This window comes from Amphiprion ocellaris, chromosome 13, assembly GCF_022539595.1.
Source record: "Amphiprion ocellaris isolate individual 3 ecotype Okinawa chromosome 13, ASM2253959v1, whole genome shotgun sequence".
Lineage (NCBI taxonomy): Eukaryota > Metazoa > Chordata > Actinopteri > Pomacentridae > Amphiprion > Amphiprion ocellaris.
In genome coordinates, this window is record NC_072778.1 from 16272861 (window position 1) to 16293670 (window position 20810).

Genomic DNA, 20810 nt, shown 5'->3' on the forward strand with positions numbered 1-20810 from the left:
AGAGTTCCAGAGACATGAAGAATCAATGCCAAGAAGGACTGAAGCTGTTCTGGCGCCACATGGTGGCTAAGCACCTTACTAAGACATTTTATATTTTATCCTTCAACTTGACATATATCTGTGCCTATTAGCAAAAAGCAAATCACTATATTTTCCAAAATGCCAAACTATTCCTTTAAATGTGTGCATGCATACCTCCAGATGTGTGTCTCTGTGTGCCAGCAGGCTTTGGATCTGTTTGGCCATGGAGCTAAACACCAGCTGTAAGTCTGCACCTTCATCTTCCACCAGCTCCTCCCACTGAAGCGGCAGCACCATGCGAGGATCCTGAGTCACCTGCAGCAAGGACAGTTTCTCAGGTCTCTATGGTAACATCAATGTGCATCTGTGAATTCTGACACAAAAATGCCAGATCGGGGGACAGAAAATCCAGGCAGTGTGAGCGCTGTGTGAATGCCAAGCATCTGCACAACAACAGGAGAAAAAAAAACAAAACACATCTCACATTTCTATCTGGGTAATGAGTCCAAAAATGTCTGGCTAATGCATGCAAAACTAATGATCATGTTGAAATGTCCTCGGGTGGAAAGCATATGAGCAACAAGCAGGAGATGCATCCATCCACGCAGGAAGAGCACCTCTCACCTCTGATTTATTAGGCTGAGAAACCTGGCACAAAAAAAGGCTGGTGGGCAACATGCCGTTACTGTAATTCAGACACGCTGGCATGCAACATGCTGTTTTTGTAATGCTGGCAATTATTCATGGGGGTATTTTTAAAAGAGTACAATTTGACATTTATGCTTTACTGGAGAAGACGGTGGAGAATGACAGAAAGGAGAAAAAGGAGAGACGCTGATGTGACAGAGGTGGAGGTGAAAGAGGTGGACATGAGGGGTGGAGGATCCATCCTACGGTGGCAGCAAGGGGCACCCAGAGGTCCTTAAGAGGCTGCCAGCAGAATGACAAGTAGCTCATTTCCACACTTACTTGAAGCAGCAGTAGAAGGTATAATAGTTTCACTTTCTCTGCCTACAGGCCAGACAGTAAAGAAAGTCTATGCTAAATCACATTTAGGAACAAAAATCCTCTTAGAGATCTATCCCCTGGACCAAATCTCATCAGCTGTGGGTCAGTCGGTGAAGGAATTTTATATTTGGGGGGTGGGTTGACTTGATTAATTCTGTACTTACTTGCTGAATACAGCTGGCAATGGCTGCCTGCGTCTCAATGTCCAGAGACTGGATTTGCTGAATAAATGTTTCCTTCTTTTCACACTGCAGGATGACAGAGAGTCAGGTGTGGTAGATCAGAATATATCAATATAAGACAGTATATCAGTCCAGTGATCCGTAGCTGGAAGTATTTTCATAATTAACTGATTATTGCAGTAACTTTTCAAGCAAAAATACACTCACACATTACTTTATGCTCTATCATTGTGATAGTTTGAGGTCATTAGTCATATACAGCAAGCAACTTGAAGACTAATAAAAAATCTTGAAAGAGGTATCATGCCAAATAGAAAGTCAAAACGCGAAGGTGGAAAATAACTCATTTGGACTCATCAGGATTCATTCTTTGATGATCAAAGATTTGTGTTTCAAACTTCACCTTCATCCAACCATTCATTTTACTCTGGACTACACATTAAGTGTAGAAAAACCATAAAACATTAAAAAAAATCTTCTAACTACTGATAATCATGATGGTGCCATTATCAACCTTCAAAAAGCCTGACAGTTATGTGAGCTTGTCATCACCTGCACTGCACATCCTAGTAAAAGCAGCAGCAGTCGCCTGAGCTCCTCCACGGCTGCCTCTGAGGACACAGAAATAACTGTCATCACCATCATTATCATCATCTCCACCCCCCACCACCATCCCCCTTATCATTATCACCTTAATGCGCTTCACAGATAGGAGAGATATGGACTCAAACATAAAGCGTAATTACTTTCTTGCGGCTAAGAGACATGGCACTGATAGGATCATGCTGTTATCTTCTACCTGTTAGGGGGTCCTGCCCCAGAATGGCAACATTGGGGAGAGGCATCAGTATCAACTGCTGCAGGTCTTCCTAAAAAAAAAAAAAAAAGAAGGATAAATGTAAAGAGGGCAAAAAATTCTCAAGAGATCACCTGGCTTGTCCAGTCTGTCTGCCTGCAGCTAGAAGCTAGAACATAAAAACTTTCCACCTGCCTGCTGAAAATTTGTGGTGTAAACAAAGAAGAGACACCTGATAAGAGCATATTCTTCCATTCTTCCAAGTCCAGAAAGATTTGCACAAATTAGTTTTATTATATTTCAGTGAAACCAAATCTCTGCATTCTCTATACAGAAACAAACAAAAAGACTGGAATGAATAATAAATCTGTAATAAAATCACTAAACTGTTTCTATTGTTGAATTTGTGGTTAAAACATAGGACGGATGTGGGTTATATGACAGCAATGCAGGGACATTAACTGAGGATTATAAGTGCCAACAAGCTACTTAGCTACTAGATCCTGACTGGTACAGTATCACAGTCAATACTACAGGCTGGTTTTAGCTTGTCAGAAATGTATTGGTATTGATAAGATCAAGGACTGCAGAGCAGAAATAACAAACAGCGTCTCCATTACAGCCTTTGTCCACCACTGAGTTTATTGTTCAACTGTAAAATGTCCAATTCACTCAGAAATATCTCAGTCACAATTTCAAGGCATCCTTTTACACATAGTTGTTTACTGAGCGTCCCTGAGGCCTTGAGGTTTAAAGCTCTGAACAAATAATTGCAACGGTAAAGTCAGACTGTGTCATTTTGGAACACGTGATTTCTCCTCACGCTTTCTTTCTTTCCTGTCACCTCCACACTGACACTGTCAGATAAAAGCAAGAACGCCTGAAAAAAAAACACCTTTTCAGTCTTCATTGTGTGATCTCACCTAAGGGTTGTGTTTATTACAGAAAAAAAGCTTTTCTTGCACATTAAAACTGAAATAAACATAGAATTTGCTAAAGTTATTAAATCTCTGCTACAACATCCTTTAAGCCTGGCAAAATCAGCTCTTGTATTGGACATTTCTCGCATGGTTCTGAGGTAGGAAGCATTTACAATGTGTTGTAGAGTAAATGGGGTGATTCAGGACTAGCAGAAGGCCCACCAACACTGTGGTCAGCTTGTTTCAGCGAGTTGTAATTTGTGCTTTGAGCTCTTGGACAAATCTCCTGGCAGACTTAAAAGACTCTGAATCAAGCTGGACTGCAGACGCCTCAGACATTCCCCGTCCAGAAACCTGGCTTCTCTGGCAGGAAAAAACAAGTATTTGTCATGTGGACCTGCGGGGCCTCGCTCCTCCTACATTGCCATCTAGTGTAGCACAAGTGTAGTGGCTAATCATCCTGTTAATTTGCAACTTTTTTTTTCTTTTTACTTGGTTTAAAACTCTGAAAAAGTAGAACTTTGCTATTAATTAAAAATATTTCTGTCAAAGAGCCACACGCTGATGTTGGCCAGCTCCTTTCCCAACTGCTCTGAAAACCTGTTCACATCCTCCTGCGATCCATCAATGCAAAATCACCAGAGTACAGGAGCAAGTCACATTTACAGCTCTCTCTGCTGCTCACTGTAATTTATAAACTGCACGGTGAAAAAGGCAATGTACCAAGAGGCTGGAAGTCCCTTTTTGCAGCTGGCATGTGCAGCCAACCTTACGTTTCTGCTCCTTCAGGGCATGTAGGATATTAGCCACTGCAGCTCAGTTGGTCATTGCGCAGATCATGGCTCATGATGCCAAACAGACTTGTGCAGGAGATTAGCCAGACTGAAAATTATATAGAAGCTGCTTGCTGTTGCTGGCATGCTAATGTCCTTGCATGAACAATTGTGTGTCTGGTAGTGCAGCCAAGATACACACTAGGTTGTGTTTGCTCAAATTCCCTCCTGCACTTTATTTTAAACATCATCATTTGATGCAAAAATACACCCAGCCAAAGTACAAGATTAACCATATGACTAATACGCAGTGCAGTTATCTGTGCTGTTCTGTGATTTCCAGGACAGTTGCACTCGAAGTTCATTTCTAGACAAAGAACAGACTTTTTTTCTGACACTGTAGTAAAAAAAAAAATAAGGAATTAGCTTTTATCTGTCTGTGAGTCAGAATCTGATTATAATCTCATGCTATATACAAGAGTTTTGAAATTGCAATAAACTTCAAGTCTGCTGGCTGCCAACAGGGAGTATTAATGTCCATCTGCAAAATGATTTCCCAATTTTCATTTTTCTATATTATGTTGTCTGGATTGGTGCTGGTTTTCATTTTACCCACAGACTTTCATTCTTTTCCTTTTTTCCCCATATTTTTGAATCTTAAGTTTTATGCAAGCCAGATTAGCTGAAACATAATTTATTGGATGTTCAGTAGCCTTAAAAATGTCACAGTTTACCGAGGACAGTGAACTTTACATGCAGAGGGTCAATGAATTAGTAGTCAAGAGAGTTTAACATTTAAAATCCCATTAACAGAAGGTTAGAAAGTAAGTGTCTCATTTAGTGGCATTAAAGGCTTTTAGATAGAGGTAAAAAAAAAAAAAGAAGAGTAAAACAGATCAAAAATATGAGAAGAGAATACAGTCAAGAAGAACAGGACACAGCCAGCAGCACAATGAAATACCATACAATGCAGTGCAATATTAACTGCCACACAGTGCGCTCACATGACACATTTCCAGCGTAGGTGAATCTATAGCCTTCACGCCTGTAATGTGTACACAAATAGCTCAGCTGCTGTATGAGAGAGGCTGAGGTCACAGCAGAGAAAATGAAGCCCTGACAGACTGCACATTATTGCTGCAGTTTAAACTCACCACACACTCATCACCGCTGTCACACACTTTCTTTCATAAGCACGTACACAGCATTAGAAAACAAAGACAGTGAGAAGTAAAACTGTGACTTGAGTGGAACTAAATGTCCACAGCAGCCTTTTTTAAGAGCACCTGCTGAAACTCTGCCCAACTGATATGAGCTTTTGCACTACTGCCGGCTTTTTATGCTGCTCCGAGCTTTCAAGGGACATTAGTGATTCACTGAAAATTAGGAAGTGAAACCTTGTAGACCCGTGTTTTTATGTTGTGTGACAAGCTGAGCAGAGCGTGTTCAGTCCACCTGACTGGGGACGCTTTCTTTGCTGAGAACAGAAGCACTTGAATCTTCCTCCAGGGAAAGAATAGTGTCATTTCCTAAAATGCCACAGGCGCCTACAACATCACATTATGAACCGCATGATGCTGAGAGCTTGATAGATTTTTATTCTCCGTCCCTGCACTAAGCCACAGCTGTAACTAAAAAAACTCAGCCCCTCCACTGTTCCTCTCTCCATTTGATAATAAGCAGGAACACGTCTCATCTTCTGTCTCGTGCAAATGCTGTCACCCTCCGTACTTGAACACTTCAAACTTTCTAAAATATCCTCGGGCGAAATGTGTTAAGACTGATAGCTGGGCTTCATCTTGTCCTCTGTTTTCACTGCTTCATAGCTAGACAACTGCCTCTCCAGTCTTCCTCTGTCACCCCATCTCCCCTCGCCATTTGCTGAGGCCCTGAGTTATGTTTCAGAGGCGATTTTTACAAGTCTGTTCTACTTATAATGAGCTGCAAGTCATTTCAGTCCGTCCACAGCAACAACAACAACCAAAGAAAAGCCATTACACCAGTGTTTATAGGAACGTTTTTTTTCTGCCGGAAATGATAGAGAAAGTGAATAGAGGTATTCAAGAGAGCAGATGAAGCTCAAACCAGAGTCAGACCATTTCCAAATGATTGCCTGTATCACCGTGTCACAGGTTTGCCTAAGCATTTCTGTGTAATGACTTGTCTCACTGCTGAGATTTTAACCTTCAAGTCTGACAACTGCTATCAAAATATCAAATTAAGCTTAGCTGAGGCTTACATGAGAATAAAACTTCCATAAAACTACACAAAGAAATAGCTCCACATATTGGAAAATACATGTACTTGCTTTCTTCCTCAGTCTCAATATTGCTTTTATTTCTATTTACTGAATACTATGTTAATGCTAGACGCTGATTAGCCGAGTATAAAGAGTGTAACATGCAAAAAGTAAAATCAACTTTGTTAAAAGACAAACAAACAAACAAAATGTTCTCCTATCAGATCATTTAAAGCTCATTAATTAACACATTCTGTCTAATTTCCTTAATCCCCACGTGCACCACGAGCTCCAGGATCACATTATGGTTTTAAACAGATAAAGATACAACAAATAGGAATAATACGTTAATCTGTAAATTTAAATGTGCTTATAGTTGGGCTGTCTCCAGTCTGTCTATAGCTTACTAAGTTGTTAAACAACATGTTTTCAATCTTCTTTTCTTACGGCAAATATATTTATTTTTCAGATGCACAAGTATCCAATTAGAAATGAAAACAATTCATAGAAAGTTCCTAACTTTTCAAAACATGTTTGATGGCACATGTTTTTTATGCTAATTCATAAAATCTAACAGAAACCAAAGGCACAAAAGAGAAAAAATTTACATGAATTTTAAAAGTCAATTTGACAATTTTGCAGCACATTCACATCCACAAACATCTCCATATTTGGCCAGTTTAGACAAGTGCATTCAAGATTACGAAACTTTGACGTCAAGCAGATCTAGAGCATCATGTGAATTTTTTGAAGTCGTGCTTCTGGTCACCAGGAGGATGTGAGCTCAGTATTGCTTTTGTATTGAGGTCTGTTTGGGTTTTCATCAACTCCTGAGAAAAAGATCTGGCACTTTAGATGCTAAATATTCTACAATATGTTCACCAGGTAGTCTCTAACTTTGTCTACCTGCCGTTTGAAGCTGGGCACGTAGCGTACAGTCGGTTTATCAAAAGCTTTTAGGCTGAAATCAGCTTCCTGCTGCATCTGAGAACAGGCTGATGAAAGAGTGAAGCAGAACAGTAAAGCTGCAGGCAACTAAAGCAAACATTCAGCTGGAAGTCACTAAGCTTTGCAGAAATGAGGAGAACAAAGTTGGATGACAATCCTCTCAGGATTCACCACCACCAGTGACATTTTTCACATTGCATGCGGCCTTCTGATTTGCTTTGTGGCACCCAGACAACTACTAATGAGGTGATATTTGGCTTGTTGTGTGTGAAATATCTTGATAGTGAAAATTGTTTGCCACAAATTATTTCCATGACCATTTCGCTGACCATGACATGGAGGTGTAAAGCCTGCTCTTGCTTTCATCATATTGGGCTTGGTAGTCTACAAAACTAGTACCAGATCTGATTTCAAGTTCCAAATGCATAAAATATTAATTAAAAAGTAAACAATAATACAGATAAATAGAAAGGAAAGTTAAAGAGAAACTGTAGTTACTTTCATTTTGGTCACACGCTCTTAGAATTTTTCGAAGTTCTCCAGAAACGGAGTCATGCTTAAATGGACTAAACACCATTATACATTCTGTGGGCTTCATCCATTTCAAAGTGAGAATGTGAAAAGACCTGTGCATGCTCTGTTGACTCCCAGCACATCGTCTTGATTTCCCTCCTGATGATTTGACCTAACACCTCAATCTCAGCCTCCCGCCCCCGGTGACCCTCCCCTACCTGGTAGAAGGCTCGGAGGTGTCGATTTAAAATAGAAAAGTTCTGGACTCTGAGCATGTGGTCATCTCTCTCGCTGTCGAAAAGCCGCTCCACCTTGGGGTTCGGGTCTCTGGGCGAACACAGAAAAAACACAGTGGCATATTTACTGCAGCTTGATCAAACAGCCCAGCACCATTTCTCTCTAGATGAGAAATTCTTATGCAACAGTGCATTTAAGCAGGGAGTGGATAAAATTTTAATGAGCCAGAGAAGCAGGCAGTGAGAATCCACATGCAATTATTTGTTGAAATAATGTGGCTGAGGTCAGGCCAAATTAATCAGCTGTTCGGCAAATACTGACTAAGATCTTGTCTTGCCAGTTAATAGACAAAAGGTTTTCTCCTGCTGAAATCTGAACATGAAGATAAGGAATTCAGCCGAGATGACTAACACGATGGCACGTGCGTAAAACCTCATTTTATGATTTACTGAGAATTTGTGGGTCATATTCATGCAGTCCTCTCACACAGGCTGCAGAACAATATGAGGTTCTGAAAGGGAGTGTGATAAATGTTGCATCACGTTTTATACAGAGACAGAACAATACTAAGAGAGTGCAGCCATGCTAGCAGCTCTCTGAAGCTGCACTGTGGCACAAAGAAAACAAAAACATGTTTATTGCCTTCCCAGTTGTTTAAACATTAGCTAATTAGCATTAAACACAAAGGGAATGCCATTTGGTAAGCTAAAAACATAGAATTGTTTGTCCAAAAAAACCCAGTACAAATAAAAAATGCTGCCTCGAGATGGGGCAATATTAAATTACTGCAAACACGGCTAAAGTCAAATCATATGTACCCTGCATATCTTTGTGATTAGAAAAAAAACTGTACATCTGGGGCATTGTTTGGGTTGATTAATGGGTGAATTACAAACCAGGGATGTATTAGACAGCTGAATATCAATCAGCTTTACTGCCAGCTTGTCCACGATATGGATTATTTTATATCACGATAACGATATATATGACGATATACCACAACAAAGTATGTTTTCAGTTATTCTCTGAAAAGTTTGATAAAAATTTCATTGCTTACTTTTCTCCATGAAACTTCAACCTGTTGCTAGGGCTGGACCCGAATATTCGGTCCCCATGGTGGTATGCAGATATTAATTTTGAGATCCGAATATTCGCCCCGCCCACCCCCGACTGCACATTAACGATGCGTTCTCCTGTTCTCAGGAGTCTGTACTTCGGAGTCTCAACGGCCAGTGCATATGCCATAGATATATATAGAAGATCATTATTATTAATATTTTTTTTTATCTATGGCATATACAGTCTATGGGCCAGCACAATTTCAGTATTGCTGTACGCCGCGAAAAACAGGCCGACGTTAAAACAATAGTTCAGCTAATTAGTTCCGTGTTGAAGGACCTTTTCTTCCCAGTCGCCCGCGCCCGCCTGACATGCCTCTGCGCCCCCCCAGGGGGGCGCGCCCCACTATTTGAGAAACACTAAGTCCATTGGTTGCAGACTTGCAGCCACTGCCAGTTCAAATTGATTCTTCTTTGTAACAAAGCACTTGCCTGATGAAGGTCCACCAGAATAATTGTATGTTAGCATGTTAGACCGTGTGCAGGAGTATTTTTGAAACTTTCAGAAAAGCTCATCCGTCTCTATGCATCTGCCCTGTGGAAAAGATGTGCAACGATTTCCTTTACCATAAATCATGGGGTGTTTTTAGTGACATATCTGTGGACTATTGGCTCATGGTGCAGAAGCAAACATAGAAACAAGATTTTTTTTTTTTTTTTTTTGCCTCATGCATATGGTGAGCAATTTCCATTCAAGTGAATGGGTGCCTTCTATGTATAACACACAATACATCCACGATAGAGACAAACATCTAATGCAAGGAGACGGAGGAGGTTATGATTGTGGAAGAGAAGTGGATATGGTGCAACCTTAATTCACCGTCATTCACTGCAACAAACACAAAATCCCCTGCAGCCCAAAAAAGCAAGGTCAGTTTGTACTTTATTACCTCACTCACTGTTGGTCGCTTTAACTCACTTTACTTACATAAGCGCCTCAACCAGCAGGCCACCAGGGTGCCCAGTCTAATGGTTTTTAATGGTTTTCGCTCAGCTTTGGAGTTTAATTGCAAAGAAGGTTGTGGGGTCATTTCTATATTTGGACTTGCCAATACTTGCAACCAAGTGCCAGGTTACACAGTTTATTTTTTTACTGCACAAATGGCACTTGGGCTCATTTATTATTTTTATATTTAGTCTTATTAAGATTTAAATGCACATCTAACATTACAGGTTGAGTGAAAAAGGTTCCTGCAAGTTCATTAAATTAGCTCTCATGTTCCCTCCCAGTTTAACTGCAGCCTGTGTATGAGTGAAAGTCAATGAAGCAAGAAAACGTTGATCAATCTTACATGAACCTCATGACCTCATTGAGGAAAACGCCATTGGTCAGCCTCAGGTAGCGTTCTCGGGCACTCTTGGAGACAGAGTTGACCTCCATGTACTGACTGTAGAGCGGGACACCGTCCTCACTCTCCACCATGTTCTCAAACAGCTGAATCTGTGGCGGGAGACATGGAGAGATTATGTCAAGTGTGTACCAAGAGGTGGACAAAGACGAGGAAGACAGAGACAGGAGCAGAAAGCAGGTACAGAGAGGGAGGCGAGGAGGGGGATGGAGAGGTGCAAACATTTTCTCACAGGAAGCCACTTGAGTCGGCGCACCTGTCTGAACAGGTGGGATCTGTGCTCCCACACTGGGAAGCACTTCACAGTGACAGGCAGCCAAGCAGGACTGCAGCCAAGGTCTCTCCCTCTGCTGAGACGAGCTGTGCCAAAGCAAACGGCAATATAATGAGGTTTATTCCCACCTGCACTTTCTAAAAACTGCGCTGTCGGTAAACAGAGTAACAAGCTTGAGTTGGTAGAGCTGATAAGGTGAAGCGGAGCAGCTTGAGACCCTGTGTGACAGACTGCGCTGGGCGGCGGCGGATGTCCTTCCATATATGAGAATCAGGGTGAAGGCGCTCGTGTCAGTGAATGGCTGACCTACTGAAGTGCCCTTCAGCAAATACTAAGCTCCTGCCAGTGGCGGGCATCCTGTTGAACCTCACCTCTGACCTCCTCTTTGGAAGGGAGCAGCAGCCAATGAGAACATCCCTTCAAGGTTCAGCACAGTATCACAGAATACCATAAACAGTGCTCAGCGACCAGAAGGGTAAAATCCCCTCAGGCTGACTGCTCTCCCATGTGGAAAACTCAGCTGGAAATTTGGTGTGTTACACATGCAACAAATCCTCTACAGATTTTAGAGAGCCTACACTCTCTTGAATACAGTGCAGAAGACTTTGTGTTATTTTCAAATCACATAACAGCCCAAGGACACGGAAGTGTCAAGGCTAGGGGAGAAAAAAAAGCTGGTCATTAAGAGGCAAGGGAAGCTGCCAAAAGCAGAAGTGGAGTGTTTGCTTTTCTCTACACAACAGCAAGAAGGCAATATCAAGGCTATTCCTGTTGTTTATTCAAGTCCTGCTTTTATATTTATTTGGGTGAATAGAAGTCGAAATCAGACTGCTGTAAAAAAAACGTCACAGGCATTTCTGGTTGCAAATAATAATGTGGAGTTCACTGCAGAACTGGTTCCTGGCCAAGGCGGCGGATTCCTACACACTTTCTACACTGTTCTCCTGTTTTTTATTCTCCTCTCTGCCTCCACAAATAATGACCTTTTCTCTAACTCAAAGTGATAAATGATAAATGACGTACCCACTGCGCCAACGCACTTTCCATGAATTCCTCTATTATCTCCTTAATGTTGGACTCCATTGTTGTGTTACGAGGGCTGTGAAACACCACAGAAGACAGCAAATTAATTCTAAAATATACTATCGGCGCTTCGCATAATGAATCAAAGAGAGAGAATCCATCTCGCGTCAAGTGAAGTCGTTTGACATTTGTGCGGCCCTTCCCCTCCCTCCACCTCTGTCTCTTCCTCTCTGACTGTGTCAGTTTCATTGCAAAACCGCACCGGAATTTTTCAAAACGCACATGCTGCGTTTTTTCTTTCTTTTTTTTCATTTGTTCTAACACACCCTTCACTTCTCTACCATACGCATACATTTTCCACATAGGGTAGGACTGAATAATATGAGGGAAAACATGACAATGCTGTGTTTAATATTCACAAATGGATCTTGTTGATTCGGAAATATAGGCCCATTTCCTCATATTGGTACACTTTAATATGAAAACAGTCCTGCAAGGTGTTTGATGCTCCAATACGAAAATAAATCGTCTCGTTTTGTTTCGGGACCACTTACTGATCTCATTTGCTCGAGAAATAAGGTGTATATTTTCACTTTTGACCACAAAGTTGTGAGATCTCTGCTGTTTCCACGTTGTTCTCATAAGAGCACGTTCAGGTGTAATATTCAAGCTCTGTGCAATCGTGACCTCTGGTGGTTCCAAAGGAAAGTTCCTGTTTTGTTTTTGTGTGTGTGTGTGTTTTTTTTTTTTTAATTATGTATTACGTCATTATTGCCGTTAACAAAATCACTGGAGGAAGTGTACCCAAGCAACCCAGTTTTAATTTACAATATATGTGTTGTAATATTTCTAACTTCCCTAATTCACATAACAAAACTGAAACGCTGAGATGTTGTGCGTAATGGCAGCTTTATGTTGGTTAAAGTGTCCTGACAGCTCTGGTTGAGTTCAAGATTTATTCTGAGGCTTTAGTGCAAACAGTTCCACCGTATAAACCTGGACTTCATGTATAATAACTGACCTGTCTCGTGTGTAGAGGAACACAGAACGTTATTTACGGTCAGATCCTCTGTTCCTGAAGCTACCACCGGTGTGAATAGATGCTGCAGGTATTTATCAAAGTCAAAAGAAAGAATCTGACACAGAGCTAGCTGCAGGTAGCAAACACGATTTCAGTGAGGTTATTAATGTTCCTGGTAAACTTATGTTTTCCAACTAAACAGCACAGGCAGGAAAAACAGTCGTAGCCACACTGCATGAAATATCTTGAAATATTGAAAGAAAGAATAATATCACAGCAGCTGGGTCCCAAAACTGTTCTAAAATTACAGAGAATAAACATCTCATGAAAAAAAACCTTAATTTTCAATTATTAAAATCCATTTTTCTGGCAAAATCATTGCAAGACAATGTGTATATTTCTCTCTCTTTTTGGCTATTTAATGTTTAATGGAAGATATTTGTATCTATTTATGCATTTTTTTTCGAAGGATGGAATTTTATCATTAAATGGTACAGGTTTTTAATATTGTTTTGCGTTAGACATTTCAATTCACAGCATATTTTTGTAGTGTTTGGATATTTTCCTGTATTTCAAAAATACAGAAATTGTAAATGACAAGGAGAAACATTACATAAAATTACAGTTTTCTTTTTTCAGTGAATTTACAGGGCAAAAGGAGGATATATTTAACATATTTTGTACTGAATATTAGTGCTTACTCACTAGCAGAGGGGACAAAAACACACCGTAGCTCATTCTAGCCAGGTAAAATTGTCATATAATCCTTGTTGTATTTCACTATCTAATGAAATGTGTGTGTAGATTATCATTAACCCCTCAAGTTCTGGCCAAAGTTCCACCAGAGAAAAATATCCCCAAATTTATCCAGTAACCGCTGCAAAACTATAAGGTTAAAATGGATAACCTTGGGAGAATCTTTAAATACAATAGGTTCCCTTGTGAGTATCACCAGATTTGAAAAATTCACGTAAAAATGTAAATGTTCATCAATGCCTAAGGGTGGAGGGAATCATATTTATGAGGAAACAAAAGTGCTGGCATTAATGATTACACGTTAAAAAGGAGTAAAATTTGTCTTTTTAAACATGCAACTATTGATTTTTTCATTTTTACTGTTAGCTTTAATTAGTTTCGTAGTAATTACTTGAAAGAACTAGCTACAGTAACTAACTTTCTACCTTCCACTGTGATACTGTGATACTAATTACACTATAAATATTTTTGAAAGTCTGAGCCTGAAACTTTCACCGTGACTCCTCTGCTGGCTGCTTGTGTTTTAACAGTCAAGAATGTGTTTTTTCTGCAGCCACTGAAAGCATTTATCAGGTTATTGGGAATCAAATAAGACATTCATTGAAATTATTCTGTGACAGAGTTTTATTCAAGAAGAATGAGCACACATGGGATATACCTGTAGCTAGGACAGATCACCATGATATTTCTTTCTTTGCAAATAAATAGCATTTAAAAACCGTTCTGCTTTATAAAATAACTTGCAACATGTTGTGTGAGTGTGCTGTTTCTGCCGCTGTGTGACAGAGTGCGTTCCTGTGTGCTGTCAGGGTGTGCTGATAATGCTTGTGCAGCAGTTCTGGGATTAACTACACCAGGATTATCAGATTGTTTCAGAGCTGCCAGAATAGACACGATGACAGCTTCATATAGGGCACCACACTCACACACACGTATGCACACAAAACACACACACTTAATCCAACACTCCTTGCTGAACTCAGATAACCCACTGTCAGTTTAAACACGCCTCTGTTATATTACATGTACAAAAGGAGGCCGACACTACAAAGCAGTTAAAAACTTCTACCTTTAATATATAATTCATGTGCGTTGCCAGTTTAACAAGTTCCTAAGCATTTCATTGCAGTTTAGTACAAATTCTACAGCTCTGAGATGAAAAATACAGTGCACATGGGATGAACTTTAGCATCATGTGATGGGGACTTTGCCAAATTTGAGCCAGAATGTCAAAACTCGACTGTGTATGTTTAAGCTACGCCTGTTGAAACTGAACGTACTCTCTTCTAGACACAACAAAAAGTTCTATGCATCTCCACAATAGATTGTCTGATGGTTACACTTTCACACGACCCTGCACAGAGGAGATGTTTGTTTTGGTGTCTGTGCAGGGCCTGATAAGATTCCCAGTGTGTTGCCCAGTTTTGGCCATGTGCGAGGGAGCTGTAGCTGCTGCACTGGTGGAATATAACTCAAGCCTAACGTGTCAAAAACCCAACAGGTGTCCCACCTGCCACCAACCAACTCACACAATGAAAAACACCTCAGATACATCTACTCCTCCTGCATCCCTTCCTCCTCATCTTATGTTTAAATCATGTTTCCCCTCTAGCTGGCAGGAGTAGGGGAGGCCGCCTTCTCCGTGGTGTTATCAACTGTTTTCTCAGCGTCTGCAGCCCCGGGGGACACTTCGGCGTCGGCAGCATCAACCTGCGCAAACTTTAGCATGTCGAGGACCTTGGCTTTGCAATCCTCGAAGGTTTGCTTCACGCCCTTCTCCAAAAGATAACCCTCGCTTTCACCCTCCGGGTTCTCCAGAGCCATGGCTCCTTCCACGGCCGTCTGCAGGTACCGCAGGCTCAGAAGCACCGACATCTGGACAGACATAGGCAATGAGGATACCGTGAAAAGACACTCTGCAATCTGTGCAGCAGACACTATTTATTTCAAATGCAATGGTCAAATGGCTCCATATGCTCACAAAAACTGGTGCTTGAAGAAAAACATTAATTTTTTTTGTATCACAATTGGCTTACACAGTTTCCAACATGATAAGCAAACCATGGAGGACTTAGCACTCTGCCAGATGCACAAATTTTCACATTGCAGTCTTACCTTTCCTGATTAGAGTATGAATGTACAAAAAATGCTAGGGAGGGGTTTATGTGAGGTGGTGATAAGCATTTTTAAAAAATTATTTCTCCCTTCATATTTTAATTGTTCAGGTTAAGATTTAAGTCTGTGGTTTCGTTTACAAGTTAAGGCAACCCTCTTGCCAAAACACTAATGTACTGCAGAGATTCTCAAGTTTTTTAAGTTAATAAAGTCCAACTCCCATTTCCGTCTCAAAAATTCTCATATAGGCTCTTACGCAAAATGAGTTTGCAACGAGTTTCCCAAAATAATAAAGGCTAAACAATGCTGCCAGCTTCATAAAGCAGCACCTGCAGAGAAAACGTGAATTGTGTTGCAGTCAGTGCAAAATATTTTTAGCTGTGTCTCATCTTGTTCCTCTTTTTGTCAGTTTATGTCAGGCAGCAGGGTTCAAAGCAGGTTTTGGCAAAGTGTTAAGACTTTTGGTTAAAAAACAGACGTCATTTAGCCCAGCTTGATGCCTTGGTAAGATGGCAGCCATCTGTCCGCCCCTTTCAAAGAGAAGTAGAAGAACCACGGCATTGAGCTGCTGCATTTAGAAGTATAGATTATCTGATTAGCTGTGGGCTGTGTGTGATGACGCCCTGTTAAACATGTGTATAGGCGCCCTGTTCCTGCCTGAGGTCCTGTTATTTGAAGAGAATGTGCCATCAATACTGTTATTTTGCAAAGGAGTGAAAGTGCATGTTTGATTAAAAGGGAGAAATCAATGTGTGCCAGTGAGTTTTTCTCTTCCTGTTGGTTGTCATGGCAGTCTGTGCGTCAGTAGACAGCCATCAGTTAAAATTCTGGGGCATTTTTTTGTGTGTGTGTCAGGGTAATTTTGGGACAAACCTAACAAACTTCCTCTCACACGGTGACAAGTGCTTGAATACGCTAATGTGTGATATATTTGACCATATTTCCTCTGTTTTACTACAGTTACAGAATAATTGCGGTGTTGGTAGATAACCCACCTGTATTAGGATAACTGACAGCACACCGGGGCCAGTTGAGTTCATCAAGTCCATGTAGTAGTCGATCAGAGCCTGCCTGCAGCCACGGCTGTATAAGTTGAGTTCCTCTGATTGGTACTCATAGTTGTAGTGGGCCCTGTTATCTGTCAGGTGGTACTGCAGGCAGGGGCGAGGGGAGGCCGGGTTACAGCAGCTGAAAGGAACGCCATCCAACAGGAAACGCCCGTCCACGTTACTCCGAATACGACTGTGGATAAAACAAGGATGCACAGCATGAAAACCGGTGATAGAAACAAATTAAAAAGAAACAGAAATGGGTGGAGACTCAGAGGAGACAAGGGAAGGGAGGAGGGTGGAAGGTTCATCTTCATCAATTCATCTTATGGTAGCTAAGGCACAGAAAATGTTAAAACTAGTTAAAGGCCTGACTTTTAGCTGTATGCACACTTACTGAGAAATGAGGAGTGTCTCTATACAAATGTCATCATGTCACAACCTTTCTGTTTACTCATTCCGTTTTACTTATTTCATCTCTGACCAACCTTTCTCCGCTTGCTTCATGACCAACCTTTCCGTCCATTTCTGTCGTTCTCTTCAAATGTAAAGGCCAGATCTATTTACACTCCTCCTCTAGTCTTCACATCTTTCTGTCTCCCTTTCTCAATCCTTCCTCTGCAACATATTCTTTGACCTTTTTGGATGTGAAGTCTACTTATCTGTCACTCATACAGATCTCTGTTTTCCTTCTCTCTCCTGTCTCTCCTCTCTCCCTACATCCCATAAATGCCTGCACTGTCATTCACTCACTCTTTGACGTCCTTTGAGGTGAAGTCCAGATATCTGTTGCTGACCCACTGCACCTCAAACCAGTCCTTGAAGTTGTTGTTGCCACAACAGCGGAATTCCATCTGCAGATGATCAATGGTCTCCTTCTGAAAACATCGTCCAGGTACATCTGTGTCCTTGTAGAAGCGAATACCATTCCTCAGGCCCACCTGACAGTGCAGAGAGACAAGTAAAGGAGGGAGAAGCAGGTGTGTTTGGCTGTACTGTCTGCATAAAATGCAGCTGTTCTCTAACAGACAAACAGATTTTCAGTGTAATTTAAAATCTGTTGTTTGTTCACTTTAAATTAATTAGCTGACAGCCCGTAAAGGCTTCATTTTGGGTGACAGCAGATAGAAGGAGGAGAGCTCTAATCCTTCTCCATAATATTTGTCTGTAATGTTTTCAGAAATAAATGAAGAATGACTGGTTATTTAAAGGCAACATGTAAACAGAAGGTTTTGATAGATAGTTTTGTTCTGTCTCCATCATGCATCCATCGTGTTTTCTCACCAAGGCTGCCAATTTCATCTTACATTCAAGTGAGGCAACTGACTCTTTCAGCCACAGAGGCCTTGATGGGGGCCAGGTTTTGCCTTGTGGTTTGCTAGAGACAGATCCCCTTAACTCATGTGTCCTCTCTTAAGACTATACTGGCACCTCTTTTCCACTGTCACCCTCAAAACCATCACCCAGCCCGATGACCCCACCTTCAGGGACTCCTCCAGGCGTCCCTGCAGGGCGTAGCTGAGCACCACCACAGCGATAAGCAGACAACAGAGCAGCGCGGCTACAGCAAACCAGGCCAGCAGGAGAACCTTCCAACGGGGGAAGCGGCTCGCGTCCAAGGAGTCCTGGCAAACACGGCTGGCAACCCAGTTGGTGCCGATGGAGGCCAGACCCACCATCATCAGGATGTTGGGCACCACATGGATCTCTGTGTTGTCCATCACCTCGAGAGAAGAAGAGCACAGTCAAAGATAATAGCTGGTAAGAGCAGCAGCAGCCAACTGCAGGTCACTTTGTCATTTCCTCTGCCCACTTCAGTTGGTAATAATCCTGCATTCAATTTGCCTTATCTATTCTAAAAATGACCTTGACAGCCAAGAGATTCAATTAGGTGCTGATATGCTGGATGCAAAAGCTACATGGAAATATGATGATAAATTAAATTCATTGCCCCTGTTCATGCAAAAGTCAGTTATTGACTGAGTTTATGATTGGGTGAGTATTCCCAAGCCTGCCAGTCACAAAGCACCTTTACCCCATTGTTGTTTTAAAACTGCCGTTAAAAACCTTACAATTAAAGCCCAGTACTTCCACCTTCTACAGTCATACTTTAATATCTGTCCAGCCAACTGTGATTTATGACAAATGATTTCAGCTCGTGAATGCTACTGGGAAGAAATAATTTCCGCTCCATGTGTATTAATCAGTTTAGTCAACAGCAAAACACAATAAAGTCCAAAACACACTGTATAAATGATGTATTTGTCTATCTAATGTAGAGGATTAAGCTCTTGTGAATCATTCTGCAATATTCTTGAGCTTCCTGTCATCATTTTGTTGGTCACAATGCAAATGCTATTTTTTTATTTCATTCATCATAGACCAAGCTAGCTGCTACACAACTAAGAGCTTAGAAAACCTGATTCTCTCATTGCAGATCAATGAATATCTGAGGGCATGCATTCATGGCCTGCAGCTTTCCTGTGTAGCCAACTGCATATCAATTCTTCCAACCTATCCAAATCAATCACTGATCAATTAAGCCCAATGACTAGTGAGCTTGAACAAATGCACCAATCTTGTGGAAGTTATGACCTCAACCTGCTGGTCACATTACCTACATTCAATACACATTAATGATTTTTTGAGGGAAAAGTGCTGATACTTCAAAGAGGCTTTTCAGTATACTGCACCCACACGACTTAACATGCAGGAATGTATACGTTTACACTTGTATTTTGTGCACTGCGTGTTTGTATTTGTGGATTAAACTGTAGAGATAAGTTTAAATAAAAGGGCCAGATAAGCGACACAACAGACACGGTAAACAACCACGAGCAATGGCAAAAGTCTGAGCATAAAATGCCCTGTTTGTTCAACTTTGAATAAACTCATGCTGTGCTTTTCCACTTCAGCACCACTTGATTTTCTAGTTGACATAGCATTAAAATGTATGTTTTTGTCAGTGTGAGAATATATTTCTCTCTCTCTACCTCGTCCCTACGAAGCAGCTCTGTCTTAAGGTAAACCCCCAGACAGAAGATGAAGGCCCCACACATGACTGCCAGCCAGGACAGCAGCCACAGGCCCTGGGCCAGACGCACCCGCCTCTGCTGGGTGAACTTCATCTTCAACAGAGCCATGGCTCACTGCTATGCACAGCACAAAGACAAAAGAGGAAAAGTAAGACACGGGGAGCTGGACAGAACAGCAGGGAGTCAATTCTGGTCAAAAATGGAGTCTATCCAGAGGTGGCCAGCTGCATGCAAAGAGACAAACAAGCTCACAAGAAGTTGGTTTCAGTGTTGCACAAATTGTGCTGCTGGAATGGTCAGTGGTCAGTGCAGGCCTTGCGCTTGTTGTTTGGTGAGTTATTAGCAGGTTGAGCTCATCTAATTTGTTCCAGGTGAAGGGGATAAGCAGGTAGATCCCTGGGATGGTAAAGGACAGAGTCGACCTCAGAGGATAATCCAAAAGCTTGCACTTGGTTGCTGAAATTGTCCCAAAAAGAGTCTTTATAATCCAAATGAGTGCAGCAATACCATGGGGAAAATGTGAGAAGAGGGATGATTAATGAAATATGGAATAAAAGAGATATTCCTTTTCCCCGAGATGACAGGTTTTCCCCTCAAGCAGTTGGTCACACCCCCACAGCCTCCCCTTCGAGATGAAACCAACGATTTCTTCCTGTTGATGTGATGGTGTCTTTGGATGGCGCCCCTCTGGGTCTGTCCGTGTGCGGCGCCCCCCTAAACCGCTGTACCCATGGCTGGAGGACACAGAGACTGGACAAAGTCGAGAGTTTGGAAACGTAATCTCCCCAACAGAGTCCCTGGGATCCTATTAAAGCCCAGGGGCCAATGGGAAAGCAGGCCAGTGTCTGATCAGCAAACTTGTTCTGATAGACAAATAGTATGGGAGGGCCTATTGGACTGTTATGACAGGTACCTGAAACGCATCAGCACAGGCTCGCCTCTATAGATGTTTCAGAATATATCCTGGTACGAGTTTATCATTATATCTGAGACTGTGCAACTAAATCTCGTGTACTTTTAGTGCCATTCAGTGTTTTCACTCTATAATCAAGCTAACATATAATATTTAAATTGAGGAGAAACATCTAAGCCATTTGAAAAATTTACAGTATCAACATTTACTTTAAACTCCGGCAAATATGGTTAACTTTTGTTGAACTCACTGCTTTCTTGTAACTGAAACTCACTGTTTCCACAACTAGGTTTCACCTAAACCCAGCTATCTTTACTTGCCTCAAACTAACTCATCCAAACTTTTTAGTTTTAAAGGAACCCTGTAATCATGCATGATGTGGCACTACAATGATCCAGCAACCCGTAGTAAATTACTTTGGAGAAGTGAGAGAAAAGGTCAAGAGCTCCATCTAAATTATGGGTGATGATCAGATGAAGGCAGGCGACGTATCCACTGACTAATTTACTGACTGAAATTA

General features: G+C 41.4%; 2 protein-coding genes across 6 annotated transcripts in view; both read right to left on the reverse strand.

Annotated features, from left to right (window-relative positions):
* The window catches only part of ccdc88b (coiled-coil domain containing 88B), a 58442-nt gene extending 46841 nt beyond the window's left edge, over positions 1 to 11601 (reverse strand). For all 3 annotated transcript variants that reach the window (XM_023282017.3, XM_023282016.3, XM_055016297.1), the window contains exons 1-7: positions 11402 to 11601; positions 10048 to 10196; positions 7619 to 7727; positions 2011 to 2080; positions 1764 to 1822; positions 1194 to 1277; positions 196 to 336 (exon numbers count right to left, since the gene is read on the reverse strand). In XM_023282017.3, coding sequence (XP_023137785.2) covers positions 196 to 336; positions 1194 to 1277; positions 1764 to 1822; positions 2011 to 2080; positions 7619 to 7727; positions 10048 to 10196; positions 11402 to 11461 — 672 coding nt within the window. In that variant the 5' untranslated portion in view covers positions 11462 to 11601. The remainder of the gene's footprint in view (positions 1 to 195; positions 337 to 1193; positions 1278 to 1763; positions 1823 to 2010; positions 2081 to 7618; positions 7728 to 10047; positions 10197 to 11401) is intronic.
* A 2628-nt stretch (positions 11602 to 14229) lies between these two features.
* On the reverse strand, positions 14230 to 20133 carry rom1b (retinal outer segment membrane protein 1b). 3 transcript variants are annotated; one of them, XM_035953623.2, is made up of 6 exons: positions 19630 to 20133; positions 19336 to 19491; positions 17824 to 18066; positions 17096 to 17283; positions 16289 to 16535; positions 14230 to 15053 (listed from the first exon to the last, which is right to left on the reverse strand). In XM_035953623.2, the coding sequence occupies exons 2-6, from the start codon at positions 19483 to 19485 to the stop codon at positions 14787 to 14789; spliced, it is 1095 nt and encodes a 364-aa protein (XP_035809516.1). In that variant the 5' UTR covers positions 19486 to 19491; positions 19630 to 20133; the 3' UTR covers positions 14230 to 14786. The 3 variants fall into 3 exon arrangements, with proteins under 3 accessions (XP_035809516.1, XP_035809515.1, XP_023137806.1); XM_035953622.2 differs by having other exon boundaries at positions 19336 to 19494; XM_023282038.3 differs by having other exon boundaries at positions 19336 to 20133.
* Positions 20134 to 20810: the final 677 nt, after the last annotated feature.

Bases quoted from the DNA above. Each gene is read 5' to 3' on its own strand.
- rom1b (XM_035953623.2), bottom strand. From the start codon at position 19,485: ATGGCTCTGTTGAAGATGAAGTTCACCCAGCAGAGGCGGGTGCGTCTG. The intron at 18,067-19,335 runs GTAGAGAGAGAG...TCTTCTCTCGAG, and splicing joins AGCTGCTTCGTAGGGACGAG to GTGATGGACAACACAGAGAT. The intron at 17,284-17,823 runs GTGGGGTCATCG...CTGCACTGTCAG, and splicing joins GCCTGGAGGAGTCCCTGAAG to GTGGGCCTGAGGAATGGTAT.